Source organism: Megascapheus bottae, chromosome 17 (genome assembly GCF_031878675.1).
Source record: "Megascapheus bottae isolate mThoBot1 chromosome 17, mThoBot2.hap1, whole genome shotgun sequence".
Lineage (NCBI taxonomy): Eukaryota > Metazoa > Chordata > Mammalia > Rodentia > Geomyidae > Megascapheus > Megascapheus bottae.
Genome location: NC_143525.1, coordinates 18,913,323 through 18,933,057, shown reverse-complemented (window position 1 = coordinate 18,933,057; position 19,735 = coordinate 18,913,323). Strand labels below are relative to the sequence as shown.

General features: G+C 44.0%; 2 protein-coding genes across 3 annotated transcripts in view; one reads left to right on the top strand and one right to left on the bottom strand.

Annotated features, from left to right (window-relative positions):
- Dbf4b (DBF4B-CDC7 kinase regulatory subunit) overlaps positions 1-7,588 on the bottom strand; it is a 22,781-nt gene extending 15,193 nt beyond the window's left edge. Inside the window, exons 1-4 of one of the 2 annotated variants that reach the window (XM_090350078.1) lie at positions 7,493-7,588; positions 6,310-6,487; positions 5,972-6,022; positions 1,660-1,814 (exon numbers count right to left, since the gene is read on the bottom strand). In XM_090350078.1, the coding sequence (XP_090206204.1) occupies positions 1,660-1,814; positions 5,972-6,005 (189 nt within the window). In that variant the 5' untranslated portion in view covers positions 6,006-6,022; positions 6,310-6,487; positions 7,493-7,588. Of the gene's footprint in view, positions 1-1,659; positions 1,815-5,971; positions 6,023-6,309; positions 6,488-6,864; positions 7,435-7,492 lie in introns of those variants that run through there. The other variant, XM_090350077.1, reaches the window with a different exon arrangement.
- Positions 7,564-19,735, top strand: Ccdc43 (coiled-coil domain containing 43). The gene is made up of 5 exons (XM_090350118.1): positions 7,564-7,786; positions 12,014-12,101; positions 13,671-13,806; positions 16,293-16,351; positions 18,817-19,735. Exons 1-5 carry the CDS (start codon positions 7,583-7,585, stop codon positions 19,002-19,004), a joined length of 675 nt encoding a protein of 224 aa, XP_090206244.1. The 5' UTR covers positions 7,564-7,582; the 3' UTR covers positions 19,005-19,735.

Below are 19,735 nucleotides of genomic sequence, written 5' to 3'. Positions count from 1 at the left end.
ATGACCAACTTAAAAAAAAAAATTGGTGGTTGGGTGCTGGCGGGTAATGCTTGTAATCCTAGCTAATCAGGCAGCTGAGATCTGAGAATCACAGTTCAAAGCCGGCCCAAGCTGGAAAGTCCATGAGATTCTTATCATCAATTAATCACCAAAAAGCGAGACATGGAGCTATTGTTGCTTAAGTAGTATAGCACTAGTCTACCAGTGGGACAGCATTCCAGGCCCTGGGTTCAAACCACAGGACTGGTATCTGGCACCCCCCCCCCCCCACCAAAAAAGAGCTATAGTTCAAAGGAATGTATCTGCTTTCTTCAGTACTAGAGGGTAGAAGTTGGACAACTGTCCGTCTAGGTAAATGGGGCAGGCTGCTCCTGTCCTGTACTACAATGTGACTGTGCTGCTCTTCCCTTCAGAAGGCAGAGCCTACTTTTCTATCTCTTCAGCCTGATTCATTTTGACCAACAGAATGCAGGAGAGGTAATATATTTCCCCTTCTAGGAAGACCTCTGTAAATCAGTTGGTTTGGTTTAATGTAAACAGACACTATAAGATACAGATATGCAATATATATAAAAAGATGCGCAATCTATATAAGAAGCTTTGTGGCCAGGAGTTGGGCCTAGTGGTAGAGTGCTTGCTTAGCATGAATGAAGACTTGAGTTCCATTCCTTACTACCACATACACAGACAAAGCCGGAGGTGGTGCTGTGGCTCAAGTGGTACAGCTCTAGCCTTAGGAAGTCCTAAGGACAGTGCCCAGGCCCTGAGTTCAAGCCCAGGACTGACAAAAAAAAAAACCAAAACAAACAAAAAGTTTTGTGTATAAGAACAAGAAGCAACATAGTGCTATGTGATCACAACTATCTTTCTTGGTCCTTTTAACCCAGCTGACCCTCCAGCAGAATGTACCTGGAACACAGAGGAAACTAACCAGCCAATCCTCGGCATAATGACTTGAAAGGATAAAATATTGCTTCAAATCCCAATTGCAGAGGTTTTCTTTTGTTTTTGCCATTCTTGGGGCTTGAACTTAAGAACCTGGGCACTGTCCTTGAGCTTTCTCAAGGCTAGTGCTCTATCATTTGAGTCACAGCCCAGGGCTGTGTGCATGCTAGGCAAGCATGCTACCACTAGGCCATGCTACCACTGGGCCATGCTCCTGGTCCCCCAGGGTTTTTACAAGCAGAAGCTAAATAAAAGGATAGACTAAAAGTTCAACCAGGTGAGTGGATAGCTCAGGATTATACTGATGAAAGGTGTGAGCCATCAGCAGCTGGCTAGATTTAATTCACATTACTTTTTTTTTTTTTAAAAAAGTTCATTTGGCTGCGAGTGTGGCTTAGTGGTAGAGTGACTGCCTAGTATGCATGAAGACCCTGGTGCATTTGATTCCTCAGTACCACATACACACAAAAAGCCAGAAGTGGTGCTGTAGCTAAAGTAGTAGAGCGCTAGCCTTGAGGAAAGTCCAAGGACAGTGCTCAGGCCCTCAGTTCAAGTCCCAGGACTGGCAAAAAAAAAAGGTTCATCTTTAAAACTGCTTTAGAAAATGAAGTGATAATCACTGGAAATACATGAAAACCACAGACAGAATGCCTCCCCAGTTCCTGTCCTACAGTCCACAGAGCTATGTGTTATCCCAGAAGTGAAGTCACATACCCCACCCAGCTGCTGGACGGCCCTCGTCAAAAACTGGAGATTCTTGCCAGCAGGAAGATCTAAGTAAAAAGACTTTCCAGAAAAGGGCTGTCTCCCAGCACCAGATGCACTTTTCTGGCATTTTCTCAAACAACAGGAAACTCCTGGGCAAGCCCCTGGAAAAGAATAACACAGAGAGGAATAAAGTAAGAAGCCTGAGGTAAAAGAGGATTCTGCAAGTCAGGCAATCCCATGACAGCCCCATCCAGGTGGCCTGGTCCTGAACTAGGCCATGAGCACACAAAGACAACATCACAGCTAGTGGCCCTACCCTCAGGACACTTAGATGGGGGAGAAAATGGAGTTCTATCAAACTAGTTCTGGGCAGTTAGGATTGCAGGTGTGAGCCACCAGTGCCTAGGTAACATGGTGGTTTCCTAAACAATTAAACACAGAATTGTAGGACACAGAATTCTACTCCTCATATACGGTTATAAACGTGAAAGCATGAAAAACTAGTGTTTTTGTTTGTTTTTGCCAGTCCTGGGACTTGAAATCAGGCACAGAGCACCTAGGGCTTTCTCAAAGCTAGAGTTCTACCCCTTGAGCCACAGCACCAGTTCCGGCTTTTTTTTTTTTGGCCAGTCCTGGGCTTGAACTCAGGGCCTGAGCACTGTCCTTGGACTTTCTCAAGGCTGGAGCTCTACCATTTGAGCCTCAGCACCATTTCTGGCTTTTTTCTATGTATGTGGTAGGGAGGAATCAAACCCAGGTTTTCGTGCATGCTAGGCAAGCACTCTACCACTAGGCCAAACTCCTGGCCCCTATTTTTCTTTCTCTAAGTTCTATACTATTCACTTACTGTCTCAGTATTTTCTTTTTTTTTTTTTTTTTTTTGCCAGTCCTAGGCTTGCAGCTCAGGGCCTGAGCCCTGTCCTTGGACTTTCTCAAGGCTAGAGCTCTACCACTTGAGCCTCAGCACCACTTCCAGCTTTTTTCTATGTATGTGGTACCGAAGAATTGAACCCGGGCCTTCGTGCATGCTAGGCAAGCACTCTACCACTAGGCCAAACTCTGGGCCCTAGGAGTTTTTTTTTTTTTTTTTTTTGCCAGTCCTGGGCTTGAGCTCAGGGCTTGAGCACTGTCCTTGGACTTTCTCAAGTCTAGAGCTCTACCACTTGAGCTTCAGCACCACTTCTGGCTTTTTTTCTATGTATGTGGTACTGAGGAATTGAACCCGGGTCTTCGTGCATGCTAGGCAAGCACTCTACCACTAAGCCAAACTCCCAGCCCCTCAGTATTTTCTAGGTTATTCTTTCACCGAGAAACCTCTGACTTCTTGGCTAGATAAGGAATTACATAAGACAGGTAGTCTGACTTAGATAGCATCCTTAAATGCTTAAACCAGAGCTTGCTCTTCTATTTTTAGGTGGCAAGTCCTTACTTTCTAACCCCATGAATCTCCATCTCTGAAAGTTACTGGGAGGAGGTTGGCCATTTTCCAGAAAAGAACTTTTGCTTATGAGTCCTATTTCTGCCTCTTACTAGGCTGGGCAACCCTAAGCAAGTCACAATCCCACTTAGTATCTGTTTTCTTTTTTTTAGCTTGAGACCAGGATTCAAACTCTTGATCTGATCATTTCATTCACTGGCTGACGCTCTACCACCTGAGCTATATCTCCAACTCCATCACTTAATATCTCTGAATCTTTAGCTTCTCATACAGTGGTGATAACAACAAATACCATCACCATGGGCAGTTCATGCAGACTAAATAAAATTCTGTAACTTATGTCAGGTAATACTGAGGAAGAAAGAGTAGGGATACCCTTCTAAACAAAAAGGAAAGAATTAGTGCTAGTGAATATTTAAAAAAAGAAAAAAATAAAAATTCTAGCTACTCAGGAGGCTGAGAAATAAGGACCATGGTACAAAGCCAGCTGAGGCAGGAAAATCAACAAGACTCTATCTACAATTAACCACTTAAGAACTGGAGATGGAGCTATGGCATTGAACACAAAAGCTCAGGGACAGCCCCTAGATCCTTAGTTCAAGCCCCAAAATCAGTATGGATGCACACCCGCACACACACCTTCAATAATAAAAAGACAAATTAGGCTAGAGATATGTTTGTGGTTCAGTGGTATAAGTGTCTTGTCTACTCATTATCAGCCCTTCCCTCAAACAACAAATAGTCTAGCTTAAAAAAAAAAAGAGGGGGGACAGGAATTTGGCCTGGTGTTAGAGTGCTTGCCTAGCATGCATGTAGACGGAGGTTCAATTCCTCAGGCCTACATACACAGAAAAGCCAGAAGTGGTGCTATGGCTCAAGTGGTAGAGCGCTAGGCTTGAGGAAAAGCCCAAGGATAGTGCTCAGGCTCTGAGTTCAAGCCCCAGAATTGACACCCCACCCCCCCACACCCCCGCCTAAAAAAAAGGCAGGGGCTGGGAATGTGGCTTAGTGGTAGAGTACTTGCCTAGCATGCATGAAGCACTGGGTTCAATTCTTCAGTACCACATGCACAGAAAAAGTTGGAAGTGGCCCTATGGCTGGAATGGTAATGTGCTAGCCTTGAGCAAAAGAAACTCAGGGACAGTGCCCAGTGCCCAGGCCCTTAACCCCCCGCCCCCCCCCCAAAAGCAAAAGGACGTGAATCAGCTGAGATCTGAGGATTGTAGCTCAAAACCAACCCTGGAAGGAAAGTCCATGAGACTCTTATCTCCAATTAACCACCAGAAAACTGGAAGTGGAGCTGTGGCTCAAGTGATGGAGTGATAGCCTTGAGCTGAAGAGCTCAGGGACAGTGCCCAGGCCGAGTTCAAGCCTCACCACTGACAAAAAATAAAGAACATGAATAGTCCCTAAAGACATACAAATGGTCAATAAGCACATAAAAAAATATACAGAAGATTAACAGCCACTAGAAAAATGCAAGTCACAATTACAAAGAATACTGATTTGCAGGAGCCTCACATTTAAGTGCTGAAACTGTTTCAATCAATATGACAATGATGTCACTATTTGGTGTTAGGGGACAGAAGTCATCAAATTGAATATGCAACGGAAGCTGGTTTGACTACAGCTGATCTGAAATCAGAATCCATAGTATTGGCTTCACTGTTGAAGACAACCAGAGCTTGAGGCTTACTGAGAAAATATTCTCCACATTGACACCCATATTGGTATCTCAACTGTGGGGCAATTTTATCCAACAGTAATGTTGGGATTCCAGATGTGCATTTGACAAATCACTTTCTAGTCTAGATCTAGATACCAATAGGATGTCCAGAGACATATGGTGTGGAGCTGCTTATGAGCTCTTACATTTTCCAAACCTATATATCTGCTATGAGCTATGGTACTGGTACCTATTTTCAATTAGATTGTACTTTCTTAGAAAAACCTATGTCTGGGTTTATGGAGTACTAGCTAAACTGGACATGATAGCTTATGTCTGAAATCCTAGAAACTGGGAAGCAAAGATAGGTGAAGTGCAAGTTCAAAAACCAAAAAAGAAGAAAACTAATTAAACATGGCTTTTATGACGTAGATACTTTTTGAGCCAGGTGCCAGTGGCTTATGTTTATAATTCTATTCACTCAGGAGGCTGAGATCTGGGATTGAAGTTTGAAGCCAGCCTAGGCAGACAAATCTGAGACTCCTATCTCCAATTCATTAGCAAAAAGCTGAATAATTTGAGAGTTCAATAAGTCTCCAACACACCGGGCTTATGCCCATAATTGCAGTTATTCAAGAGGCTGAGAACTAAGGATTTCCTCTGGGTAGGAAAGTCCATGAGACTTTTTTTTTTTTTTTTTTTTTTTGCCAGTCCTAGGGCTGGAACTCAAGGCTTGGGCACTGTTCTCAAGCTTTCGCAAGGCTAGCACCTGCTCTACCACTTGAGCTACAGCACCACTTCCAGCTTCTGTGTATGTGGTATTGAGTAATTGAATCCAGGGCTTAGTGCATGCTAGGCAAGCACTCTACCACTAGGTCACATTCCTGGCAGTTCATGAGACTCTTATCTACAATTTATGGAGGATGTACAGAGTAAAATGATACACATACTAAAATGATATCTAACTGGATATTGATTTAGTATGGATAAAATAACCATGAGCATACACACATTGAATAAATAACTACTTATTGCCTTTGCGTCGATCTGTTTATCTCATTTATAATAGCTTTCATATTGTCTCTTACCATCAATTCCTAAATAATCTATGTACACACGTCCCCCACTGCCCCCCCAAACAAACACTAAATAACTAGCAAACTCCAACTGAGCTCAAATATTCACAACCCTAGCTTTGACCTGCTATTACCCACCTTGATCTGGAGCTCTGATCCTACTCTCGGCCATGGAATTCTCCAGTTCACCTGAGAAAGGACAGAACAGTAGCTCAGCCACCAACCCCCTGTCCTTGCACCTCCTCTCCCATCCCCCCCCCCAAGTAATTTCCCAACGCGGTGCCCGAAACAGAGTAGGATGGACTCTGTTCCTCACCTCAACCCATCTCCAGTCCTGCGCCCTCGACTCCAACTCTTTCCCGGCTCCTCCGTCCTGGGCTTCTTCACCTCGGATCCCCAGTTCACAACGCTCCCCGGCCCTCAGGACCCCCATCACCTCCCTTCTTCACGCGTTACCCCCTTCCAGGCATCCGTACCCTTTCTAGGCTCCCTCTTCAAAGCTCAGGTCCTTCCTCCAGGACTTCCTACTGTATTCGAGGGCTTCAAGTGCTCTTCGACATTCCGGAAGCCCGACAGCCCCCGAGCAGCCACGGTTACCGGCCCCTAGGCGTCCTCCGTCGCGGGTTTGGTTTAAATTTCCTGGAAGCTCCGCCCCTGAAAGAATGCCGCAATCGCGAGATTTGGCCTACGGTGTCCCAGAAGGACAAACTAGGTCCAAGTCCTCTCTCCGCTGCCTCGCTCCCTCCTGCCTTCTGCCCGCCTTCCCCAGACTGCGCCGCATCTCTGCGCTTTTCATTGGCTGGATGGCTTTCCGTCTTAACGGCCGGCCACTGGGAACTCGGGGCTTCCTTTTTGTGACTTTAAATCCAGCCGCTTTGATAATCGCACAATAAATCACAAGGTAATAAGGCTTCACTTGCACGGTATTTCATCTTCATGTCAGTTCCCTTATCCCTTACCCAAACTTCCCAAAAGAGGTGTCATCATTTCTCATTTCCAACTTTCTTTCCACCTCCTCCTCCTGGACCTACCAAGCACCTTTGAATTGAAGCGGAATCTCCCATTCAGCTCTAAATTGAAGCTTTCAATAGGTACCTATTTATTTTGGTTGTACTGGGATTTGAACTCAGACCTTGTGCTCAACAGGCAGGCACTCTGCTACTGGAACCATGCTTCCAGCCTGTCCCAGAATTTCTATCTCGGATCCCCCTCCTCCCCCCTCAATAATCTTCAGACTTAAAACCAGCGTCAATGGACATTTCAATTTGTATATCTAATAGACACTTAAAACTTAACGCGACTATTCCCTCAGCTCTTAAAAAAATAAAAAGAACACCCATCTGTTTTGCACTAAAAAAAGTAATTTGGGGGCCGGGAGTTTGGCCTAGTGGTAGGATTCCTCGGTACCACATACGTATAAAAAGCCAGAAGTGGTGCTGAGGCTCAAGTGGTAGAGCTCTAGCCTTGAGAAAGTTCAAGGACAGTGCTCAGGCCCTGAGTTCAAGCCCAGGACTGGCAAAAAATAAAAAAAAATAATAATTTGGGTTTCTCCTCTAAAGGGGCCTGAATCTCGAACCCTTTCGCTGACCCAAGCCCATCCCACCTACTACAAAACTCAGATCAAACGCCCGGCGCTCCGCGCGCGGGGGCGTGGCTTACCTCTCCAGGCATGCGCAGTGGGCTCGCCCGGAGCGGCCCGTCAGGCACTGCGGTAGGCGCCCCGGGTTCTGGCAGGGCCCTGGCCCCAAGATGGCGGCGCCCAGCGAAGCGGCCGCGGCAGCCTTCGGGGAGGGCGATGGAGGTGGCGGGGGTTTTCGATCATGGCTGGACGGACGTTTGGAGGCGCTGGGAGTGGACCAAGCAGTTTATGGGGCCTACATCCTTGGTGTCCTGCAAGAAGAGGAGGAGGAGGAGAAACTGGATGCTCTGCAGGGCATCCTCTCCGCTTTCCTGGTGAGTAAGCCCGGACACAGTCCTCCAGCCTCCGACGGCGTCTGGGAGCCCCCGGTCGCGTTTCGTGTCTCCCTTTCCGTGCTGGTGTCACGAAGCCTGCGTGGGCTTGCCTGGGAGAAGTGTGCTCGTCCTCTGAGCGCCCAGCCAGGCTTCGGGCCGCTCGATGGTTGCTGGTGTGTGGGGAGGCACGGCGTCCCCGCGCTCGTGGGGGCAGAGCCCCTCCAGATGCCTACGAGTGAGCCGCAGGGAGCTTCTCAAGTGACTTCTACCGTAAACGCCCAACACCTCCCTCCATGCGCACCCGCTCCCCACGCGCCCAGGGAGGCATCACCCGCTCTTGCGATGTCCGCCCTTTTCGGAGGCAGTGACTTGGGCTGGAAGTTCCTTCTGGTTTCCTACATTAGAAGTAAGGTGTGGCGGGGGGGGGGGGGGGGGGGGGGATCCTCAAATGGTAAGCAGATGGTAAAGGTCTTTTTACGGGAGGTGGAACTGTGTAGCCAATGGGCTTGATCTTTGTTTTTTTTCATATAATTTTTATTGTAATTAATAGAAGGGTTACATTATATTTGCCAGATAGGAGGTGCATTAATTCACATACGTTGATACCCTTTCTCATGTCTTGGTCCCCATTTCCCTCCCCCCCCACCTCCAATGTACTTGATCTTTTACACTATTTAGAAAGTTTAGTATTGGGTTGATGATGGTGAGGGACTGCCTAGCAAAAAATGAGGCCCTGAATTCAAACCCCACTATCGACAAAAAAAAAAAAAAAGAAATTTTTGTAAATCGGGCACCGGTGGCTTACGCCTGTAATCCTAGCTACTCAGAAGGTGGAGATCCCAGGATCACGCTTCAAAGCCAGCCCGGCTCACAGCTCCAATGAACCACCAGGAAACCGGAAGTGGCGCTGTGGCTCAAAGTGATGGAACACTAGGGCCGGGAGTTTGGCCTAATGGGAAAAGTGCTTGCCTAGCATGCACGAAGGTGTGGGTTCAATTCTTCTGTACCACACACATAGAAAAAGCTGGAAGTGGTGCAGTGGCTCAAGTGGTAGAGCTCTAGCCTTGAGGAAAGCCCAAGGACAGTGCTCAGGCCCACAGTTCAAGCCCATGACTTGGTATGAGAGGGTGATGATGGGAGATAGGAAGACAAATTTAGTATTTATCCTTTTAGAAGCAGATTCTTTAACTCAGAAATGGGCATCATAAATTGTGTTTTTATAACAAGTGACCAGGTTGCTCACTTTTCCAATGCATTGTGTCCACTTCCTTCATCTCTAATGCACAATTAATTAGATTGGTTACAGGTGTTGTAAGGTAACTCAGTCCTCAAGAAACAGAGAAGCCACGTTTTGAGAGGTCAGATTGGGCGTTTTATTGGAAGCCGGTGTCTGCAAGTTGACTCATGTCTCAAACACTGCCAGCCCAGTACAGAGGTAGCACAAAACTTTTTTTTTTTTTTTTTTTGCCAGTCCTGGGCTTGAGCTCAGGGCCTGAGTCCTGTCCTTGGATTTTCTCAAGGCTAGAGCTCTACCACTTGAGCCTCAGCACCACTTCCGGCTTTTTGCTATATATGTGGTACCGAGGAATCGAACCGGGTCTTCGTGCATGCCAGGCAAGCACTTTAACCACTAGGCCAAACTCCCGGCCAGCACAAAACTTTTAAAGACAATAAAAATCTGTTTTGGTGAAGCACCCAAGCCCAACAAAAGCAAACTTTATACTGGAAGTTGCTGAAGTGTCAGCAGACTTTTCCATTTAGGGGAGTAGTTAAGGGGTCAGCTTAAATTTTCCACATGGGGGTTACACCTGAAACCTTCTGTATAGGGAGGTAGCCTCAGAGGCAAGCCAATCAAACCATTTAGGAAGCAAAAGATCTCCTAAAGAGCATGACATCTGTAATTCAGTGAGTAATCTCTCTCACCTCTAAGCTTGTCAGAGCTAGGTAGAAAGCCCCCTCCACCCAGCAGGATGGAGAAATTATTTAGAACCTTACTTCACATGCATTTTCGGTGGCTGTCCAACAAGTTCCTTTTAAGTGTTTTTATTTTTTCAGTTGTGGGGCTTGAGTTTTGGGCTTGAGTGCTGTCCTTGAACTCTTTTGTGCAAGACTAGCACTCTGCCATTTTGAGCCACAAATACCACTTCTGATTTTCTGGTGGTTAATTGGAGATGAATTTCTTGGCTTTGAACCACAATCCTCAATCTCAGCCTCCTGAGTAGCTAGGATTACATGCTAGAGCCACCAGCTCCTGGCTACAAATTACTTTTAAATGCAAGCTCAAAAATAAAATTTCCTTGCATCGATTGAATGAGTTGTTTCTGCATTTGCAATTTAGCAGTCTTGGAAACTAGTATGGTATCTTTAATCATCTCTCACAATGAGTGGGTTTGTGGAATGGATTCATTATCATTAACATCAATTTTTAGCAGCTGTAAAGAGAAAAAGTAAGATGAATATACATACTTTGTAGAGAGGCAGAAGGTAGAAAGGACATTTTCAAAATCAGAAGCATTTTGTGTATGTAGGGGCAAATACCAGGAAAGTACACTTGGTGGAAATGCAATTTAAGTGCATTTTGTAATATAACACTAGTGCGGCTGCCTCAGATGCCTTTGGCAAGAACCACAAAGCCTGCTTAGGCAAGACTAGCCTATAAATGGGAACCTTTGATAGAGCTTGTGAGTAATTGTTGAAGTTAGAGGAAATATGAAACAATGGAATTAGTTTTTCTCTTGGACCCTACCATCACAAATTATATAGGAGGAAATTTTGAGTAAGAGACAAGGAACTTGGGTTTCTAAAGCTTCCATAAAGGAGTTGTTAAAATAGTATTCTAAAACAGTGCTTCTTGCTACCAGGTTACGACTAGTCCTTCCTATGATGCTCCTACCTAGAGCTGTGTGTTTGTGAATGATGAAAAATGTGTTTATGAGAATCTTGTTAGACAAGGCAGAATTATCCAGAAACAGATTTGGCTGTTTGTATTTGCCTTTTGCTCCATAACCTGCAGAAAACAAAATCGTTCTTAAAGGTATCTCCCCCAACTGTCCCATAAACATACCATGTTTGATTTTCTGAACCCTTTTAATACAGAAGCTTGACTCTGGGGTTATCTTGTAAGAATCATAGTGAGGCTGTGATAATTCTTTCCCTGAAACACTTTTTTTTTTAGAATATTATTTTAACAATTTTTTTTCCCAGTCCTGCGGCTTGAACTCAGAGCCTGAGCACTGTTCTTGGGCTTTCTCAAGGCTAGCTCCCTACCACTTGAGCCACAGCACTATTTGTGGTTTTTCTCCTGTGTATGTGATACCGAGGAATTGAACTCAGGGCTTTGTGCATACTAGGCACTCTACCACTAGATCACTCTCCTGACCCCTTAACTACTCCTTTATGGAAGCTTTATTTTATTGTTGGTTGTAGGGCTTGAACTCAGGGCCTGGGCACTGTCCCTGAGCCTTTTTGCTCAAGACTAGCGTTCTACCACTTTGAGCCACAAGACCACTTCTGGTTTCTGAAGATTAATTGAATATGTCTCATAGGCTTTCCTGCTTGGTTTGGCTTTGAAAAAAACATGATTCTCACATCTCAGCCTCCTGAGTAGCTAGGATTATAGCCAAAACTGTTCCTGTATAATCTTCCTTGGCTGACAGAATATCTTTCAAGATTTACCAGCTTTCACACTGCAATATATCTATGAGCTTGCTGAGAAATCATCTTTAGAGGAGATGAGAAGAGAACCTATGCAACCATCCCTGTGTCCATTTTACATCAACATACATATTTTACACGCCAACCAATCTGCTTCTCGGCATGGTAGAAGAAAAATGATGTTGGAACCAGCTGCCAATGATTTATAGCTATAATCGAGAACCAAGATCCTCATATCTTAGCCTCCTGAGTAGCTAAGGTTACAGGTGTGAGCCACCGCACCTGGCTTTCTTTTCTTTCAAGCCCTGGGACCAGCACACATGCATGTACATACACGCATGCATACAATAAATGAAAAGAACTTTCCTAAGTTGGTGGGAATATTTTATGCTAGATTTGGGATGTTGGATTGGCTGCTCTTGACCTAGTAGGCAAAGAGAAACACTCTGCTGACACCCAAATCCTTCCAAAGTTTCTTCTCATCTCCAGCAGATGGAGCTGTGCCTCTTCAAGGGCCTTTCTTAAGTTAGGGTTGTGTTTCAGGAAATTAATTGATCTAACATTTCCAACTAGGAAGAAGATTCTCTCTTGGACATATGCAAAGAGATTGTGGAACGATGGTCGGAAACACAGAATGTTGTCACCAAAGTGAAGAAAGAAGGTAGAGTATCTAACCTTCAAAAGCCTGCACCTTTCAACTCTTAGGGACTGATTATTTTTCCTAAGGTAATTTACACTGGTAAATAGCCAATGGCTTGCTTTTTTTTCCCCCTTTCTTTTTTGGCCAGGGCTTAAACTCAGAGCATGAGCACTGTCCCTGAACTTCTTTGTGCTCAAGTCTAGCATTCTACCACTTGAGCCACAGAGCCACTTCAGCTTTCTCTGGGTAGTTTATTGGAGATAAAAACTCTCTTGGAGGAGCTGGGAGTTTGGCCTAGTGCTAGAGTGCTTCCCTACCTACCGTGTATGAAGACCAGGGTTCGAGCCCTCTGTACCACATACATAGAAAAAGCCAAAAGTGGTGCTGTGACTCAAGTGGTAGAGCTCTAGCCTTGAGAAAGCCCAAGGACAGTGTTCAAGTCCTGATTTCAAGCCCTGGGACTGGCAAAAAAAATCTCATGGACTGTCCTGCCCAGTCTGACTTTGAACCACATTCTTCACATCTCAGCTGCCTGAGTAGCTAAGATTAAAGGCATGAGCCACTGGCACTCAGCTTTGCTTTATTTTTTTATTAAACATAATTTTCTTTCTTTTGCATTTTTTCATTTCAGCCTGACCACAGTCATTGTTTGCCCCTAGTTAAATATGCATGATATACAGTGTAGGTATTGGCCCAGCTCTGTTGTTCTTACTTCTAACCTTTTTCATGTTCTCAGTTGTTTAAACAAATTATGATTGGGACTTTGCTTCATTTGACTAAATTCTTCACCCTTTAAAATATAAGAAAAGCTGGCGCAATACTTTGAGCCACAGCACCGCTTCCAGTTTTCTGGTAGGAATGTAGTTTACTGGTAGAGTGCTTGCCTAGCATACTTGAACCCCTTTGTTTGATTCCTCAGTACCACATAAATAGAAAATGCTGGAAATGGTACTGTATCTCATGTGGTAAAGTCCTAGCCCTGAGCAAAAGCTCAGGGAAAGTGTCTAGCCCCTGAGTTCAAGCCTCAGGACTAGCAGTAAAAAAAAAAAATTTCATGGACATTCCTGCCTGGCCTAACTTTGTACCACAATCCTCAGATCTCAGCCTCCCGAGTTTCTAGGAATACAAGCATGAGACACTGACACTTAGCTTTTTCCCCCTTTGTTACACAGGGGGCTAGAATCTAGGGATGCAGTTTATATCCAGCCTGGGCAGGAAATTCTGTTCGTTTTCTTATAAATTAACCACCAAAAATAAAAATTGGAAGTAGAGCTGTGGCTCCAGTGATAGAGTGCTAGCCATTAGCAAAAAAATTTAGAGACAACCACCCATGCCCCAGAACTAGGGCCCCCCCCAAAAAAAAGCAATAGAACTTCAACATATAAACCTATTGTCATCAGAACTTGTTTCAAAAGAGTTGTAAGACCTAAATCCTGGCCTGTACAGCTTCTCCTTGACTTTCTCATTGGCCTATGAGGCATGTCCTTTGAGTTCCAGACTTGTAAGGAGTCAGCACATGTGTGGGTGGAATAGTGGTTCCATGGCAATAGACTCATTTAAGCTTTTTGTCCCCCTTCTACCACCTCCCAGATGAAGTACAGGCCATCGCCACCCTAATTGAGAAGCAGGCGCAGATTGTGGTAAAACCCAGGATGGTTTCAGAAGAGGAGAAACAGAGAAAAGCTGCCCTGCTGGCCCAGTATGCCAATGTGACAGATGAAGAGGAATATCCTTTCTGGATATATTCTTATCCTTATTCTCTGAAAGTCAAACCAGAGATTTTTATTTATTTATTTTTACTTTTTGTCAGCTATGGGACTTGAACTTAGGGCCTAGGTACTATCTCTGAACTCTTGCTCAAGGCTTCAGCTCTACCACTTTGAACTACTGTTCTGGTTTTCTAGTGGTTAATTGCAGATAAAAGTCTTACCCACTTTCCTACTAGTTTACCTTTGAACTGCAATCCTCAGTTCCCAGCCACCTGAGTAGCTAGGGTTACAGCTAAACCAGAAATGTTTGGTAGTAGTTTACAGTGACTTTTGGGAAGTTGGTAGTCCTTCTCCATACCTTAATTTTCTCTACTAAAATGGCACTGATATTGGTCTGTGTGGATATGGAGAATGACATTGGAATAATTGGTACTGGACTTAGATTTTCAACACATAATCAGTACATTCCTGATAACATAAGTATAAGGCCTGTGGCTCACGCCTATAACATAGTTACTAGGAGGCTAAGGTCTGAGAATCATGGTTCAAATCCAGCCCAAGCAGGAAAATTGGTGAGACTCTTTATCTGGAGTTAACCATCAAAAAGCTAAAAGTGAAGCTGTTGCTCAAGTGGTAGAATACTAGCTGTGATCCAAAAAGCTGAGTATGAACAGGAGGTCATGAATTCAAGTCCCAGTACTAGCATAGAACAAAAGAGATGAATGGGTAGCCAGAGGCATTCAGAAAATTAGTGTCTGCTCCAGGACTAGGACCTTAATGCTTCTGGGTGAAAGTTACCTTAAAAATTAGAGCAACTGTGCCAGAATTTTAGCCTAGTGGTAAAGTACTTGCCTAGTGTGCAGGAAGACCTGAGTTCGATTCCTCAGTGCCACATACATAGAAAAAAGCCAAAAATGGTGCTGTGGCTCAAGTGATAGAGCTCTAGCCTTGAGAAAGCCCAAGGACAATGCCCAGGCCCTGAGTTCAAGGCCCAGAACTGGCAAAAACCAAAAAAAACAGGGCAACTAAGCTGCGCGCAGTGGCTCATGCGAGTAATCCTAACTACTCAAGAGGCTGAGATCTGAGGATCTTGGTTCAAAGCCAGTCCAGGCACTACAAAGCTTCAATACAAAGCCGAGATCTCTAATCTTTAGAAAATGGGAAGTGGGGCTGTAGCCTTGAGCTGAAGAGCTCAAGGACAGCGGCCAGGTCCAGAGTTCAAGCCCCATGACCCAAAAAACAAAGAAAAATTAGGACAAGTAGAAGGGGTATCAATGTGTGAGAAGTAATGCACCTAATGAATGTAACTGTAACCACTCTATACATCATCCTGACAATAAAAAAAAAAATTAGGGCAACTTCACAGGGTAATCTTTTTCTGTGAAGCAAACCCCCAAGAATGAATCTGGAATTTGAGTGAGAAGTGTATAAAAGAGTTGTTAGTGGCCAGTCTTGTGGCTTGAACTCAGGGCCTGGGCGCTGTTCTTGAACTTTCTCAACGCTAGCGCTGTACCACTTGAGCCTCAGAACCAGTTCCAGCTTTTCTGTGTATGTGGTTCTGAGGAATCAAACCCAGGGCTTCATGTATGCTAGGTGAGCACTCTACTACTAGGACACACTCCAAGCCCTGGGGCTTTTTCTTCTGGTTTTCCTTATTTTTCTTGTCAGAGTTTGTAGTGCCATAGTTCTAATGATAAACATATTATTTCTGAGGATAGAAAAGATAACTTTTCTTCTGTATTTTGGAAAGGTACATTGTGTACGTGTTTGTGGAATGTGTACTGGTACAATGACTTGAACTTAGAAGCTTACATTGGCTTGACTTCCCTTGCTTATAGTTGGTGTTATACCTCGTCAGTCAGGCGGAGGTGGAGTGTCATGGATTTTTCTTCTGAAGTTGGCTTTGAAACTTCATCTTTCAGGTCTTAGCCTGATTTCTGAAGATGTCTGCCTTTATTCAGCCTGCTTTTCCTACCCATATCTTTTTCTTCTTTTTGGTTGTCACTGGAACTTGAACTCAAGATCTTGGATTCTCCTTGACTTGAGCCATACATCTACTTTTAGCTTTTTTTTCTTTTTCCTTGTGCCCATACTAGAGCTTGAACTCAGGGCCTATGCCTTAGCTTATTTCACTCAAGGCTGCTGCTCTACCACATGAGCCACAGCTTTACTTCTAGAATTTTGATTAATTGGAAACAGGAGTCTCATGGTCTTTCCTGCCAGGGTTAACGTTGAACCTCAATTCTCAGACATCAGCCTCCTGAGTAGCTAGGATTATAGGCATGAGCCATCAGTGTCTTTTCCTCATTCCCCTAAAGAGTCTTACTATGTAGCCAAAGCTGGTCTTGAACTTGCAATCCTTTTGTCTCTGCCTCTTGAGTGTAGGAATTATAGACATATTGCCACTATATCTGGCTTACTCATGTTTATTCGTTGTATTTTAGTGCCAGGTTGGGGTGTACAAAACTTTGTTTTCCATCTAGTTTTCCTTAACATCACTCACTGAAGCAGATGAGAAGGAGGAGTCAGGTGCCACCACGACAAACCTCGGTTCTGACAAATGTATCCTTTCCTGTGTCTATCCCCATCTTTCACCACCAAATCTTCTTGGAAATTCATTTTTACTTTGCTTTCATTGACAGGGTCTTCCTTTCCACCGTTGAGAGCCCCATTCACAGCACAGCCCCAGACAGTCCATTTGTATTCCACGAAAACATTTGGCAGAGATTAGCTTAGAAAATGGGTTTCTAAGGGAAAATAAGAATGTTTACTCCCTGAGTACAGCTCTGGGTTGCCTGGCCCTGTGAAAATATTTTGTCGTTGTTGTCAAATTTTTTCCAAGTTTTTTTTTTTTTTTTTTTTTTTTTTTTTTGCCAGTCTTGGGCTTAAGCTCAGGGCCTGAGCACTATTCCTTGGATTTTTCTCAAGGCTAGAACTCTACCACTTGAGCCTCAGTACCACTTCTGGCTTTTTCTAAGTATGTGGTACCAAGGAATCGAACCCGGGTCTTCGTGCATGCTAGGCAAGCACTCTACCACTAAGCCAAACTCCCAGCCCCTTTTCCAAGTTTTTTAAAAGAACATAAAGACTGAACACTTCACACTAAAAATATGAACATTGAAATGTGTATTGAGGGAGTTCCTTACTAAAGAATCATTTTGACAAGCTTTCTAAGGAAGTTAAATTAAAAATCCACCTCAAAGCTGAGGAGGAAGACTCATTAGTTTTGGGTACAGGTGCTCTTCCACGGAGGTCCACCCCTAGCCTAATAATCATTGAATATTTTGTTTTTGTTTTGTTTTCCAGAGCTGAGGACTGAACTCGGGGCCTTGTACTTGCCAGGCAAGGGCTCTTCTGCTTAGCTAAATCCCCAATCCTCACTGAATATTTTATGGCCTAAAAGTAGGACAAGGTCATGGTTAGAGTAGAGAGGAGGGGTGCTGGTGGCTGGAGCCTATAATCCTATTTTAGAGGCTGAGATTTGAGAATTTCAGCTCAAAGCTAGCTAGGATAGGAAAGTCATGTAAGACTCATCTCCACAATAGCTGGAAGTGGAGCTGTGCCTCTATTGGAGATAACAGTCTCATAGACCTTTCTGTCTGTACTGGCTTTGAATTGTGATCCTCAGATCCAGGCCTCTTGAGTAGCTAGGATTACAGGTGTGAGCCACCAGTGGCCAGGCCCTCATCTAACTTTAAGACAAAACAAAACCTGGGGCCAAGCAGTAGCAGTACTCCTAGCTACTTGGAATGACATCAGAAGGACTGAAGTTGCCTGGGCAAAAAGTTTCTGAGACCCACCTATGATGGCATACGCATCATCCCAACTATATGGGAGGCATAGCAGTACTAGTAGTATTGAAGTTTGAACTAAGGGCCTCAAGTTTACTAGTGGCTCTATCACTTGAACCATGCTTACACACACACACACACACACACACACACTTTTTTTTTTTTTCTTATATTTTGGGATAGGGTCAAGATTTTTTTTCCCTGGAGTAGCTTGGACTATAGTCCTCCTGTTTATGCCTTACTTTTTCCATGGGCTAGCCACGAACTTTCATTCCTTCTGATCTCTGCCTTTGAGTAGCTAATAATATTTTTTGACAATACTGCAATTTGAACTTAGGGCTTTACTATACTTGGTAGGCAGGCACTGTACTACTTGAAAAACTATTTTCTCAGCCTTTTTTTTTTTTTGGTTGGTACTGGGGCTTGAACTTTGGACCTGGGCACTGTCCCTGAGCTCTTCAGCTCAAGGCTACCACCCTACCCCTTGAGCCACAGCGCCACTTCCAGATGATTGGAGATAAGAGTCTCACCTTCTTTAGTGCCTGGGCTGGCTTTGAACTGTGATCCTCAGATCACAGTTAGGATTATAAGCATGAGCCACTGCGCCTTGCTGGTTTTTTTTTTTTTTTTTTTTTTTTGCTTTAGTTATTTTGAGGTAGGGTATCATTTTTCCTAGAGCTGTTTTTAGACCTCAGCCTTCCTATAATTTCCCAAATAGCTAGGCTTACCGGTATGCACCACGTGTACTACCATGTCCAGCTCCTTGAGATGGGGTCTTTACCATCAGAGACTGTTAGTTTCTGAACCTCAGTCATCCTGGTATATCAGCCTCCTGAGTAACTGAGGTTATAGGTGTGAACCACTATACCCAGAAATTTTCTTTTTCTTTTCAGTCTGTTGTGAGGCTTGGACTCTGGGCCTGGGCACTGTCCCTGAGCTCTTCAGCTCAAGGCTACTGCTCTATCCCTGGAGCCATAATGCCACTTCCAGTTTTTCTAGCTATTAATTAGAGATAAAAGTCTCACAGTCTTTAGTGCCTAGGCTAGCTTTGAAGCTCGATCCTCATATCTTAACCTCCTGAGTAGCTATTGGCATGAGCCACCACACCCAGCCTTGGCCAGAATTTTTTTTTTAATGAGAAAAAGCAACACTCATATAGAGGGGATAGTCAGAATGAGGAAAGAACAGTAATTGTGACCTGTGGAATTTGTACTTTAATCCCTTAACTCCTAGTAGCCCTCTTCCGAAATACCAACGTGGAAGATGTTCTCAATGCTCGGAAACTGGAGCGAGATTCACTTCGAGATGAGTCTCAAAGGAAGAAGGAACAGGACAAGCTACAGAGGGAGAGGGACAAACTAGCCAAGCAGGAGCGCAAAGAAAAAGAAAAGAAAAGGACACAGAGAGGGGAGCGAAAACGATAACCTTGGCCTATTCTATTCTTTTCTCCATGAACTTGATCAAAGGAAGGACTGGTTGGGAATATGTCTTATCTAAGAGCAATGAGAAACCCTTGCAAAATAATTTCCCAAGGCATTTCTCTTTTTGTTATAACATGGTCAAAAGGAAAATCACAATCAATTATACAATGTGCCAAGTTTTGGTGACGTGAGCAATCAGATTGTTATAGTTACTGTCTATACCAAAGATCTGGAATCAACTGCAATCCTGTGCTTTTGGCTTTTTTTTTTTTTTAATGTCTTCCCTCACCTCGGATAAATACTATGATTTAGAGAGGTAACAGTTATATATTTTTCATCTTGAAGAGAAACAGTCTTCTGGGATGAAAAGTTGGGAGTGCAAATTGTGTCAGAAGCAATATTTACCTCTAAATCTAGTAATATTTTATAGCTGAAATAGGAAACTAATGAAAAGCCTTACTGAGATCCAGATTCTATGTGGCATGGCAGCAAACTAGAAAAATAGGAAGAAACTACTTGTGGGTGTGCTGAGAATTAAAAAAAAAAAAAAAAATTAGCCTGGGCTGTGGATACAGCTCAGAAGTGGTTGTTTAGCATGTGTGAGGCCCCCGGTTTGATCCCTAGAGAAATAACGTGTGCGCGTGCTCGCACATACACACAGCTATGGTAGGAAAAGAATGTTTTTAAATATTATATTTTTGCTCAACTCTGTGTCTTTAAGAAATATAAGTGCC

What these genes read in the sequence shown, in the direction of transcription:
- Ccdc43 (XM_090350118.1), top strand. Translation starts at nt 7,583, where the DNA reads ATGGCGGCGCCCAGCGAAGCGGCCGCGGCAGCCTTCGGGGAGGGCGAT. An exon ending in CACCAAAGTGAAGAAAGAAG is followed by an intron (nt 12,102 to 13,670) that starts GTAGAGTATCTA and finishes ACCACCTCCCAG; the next exon opens with ATGAAGTACAGGCCATCGCC. An exon ending in AAACCTCGGTTCTGACAAAT is followed by an intron (nt 16,352 to 18,816) that starts GTATCCTTTCCT and finishes AACTCCTAGTAG; the next exon opens with CCCTCTTCCGAAATACCAAC.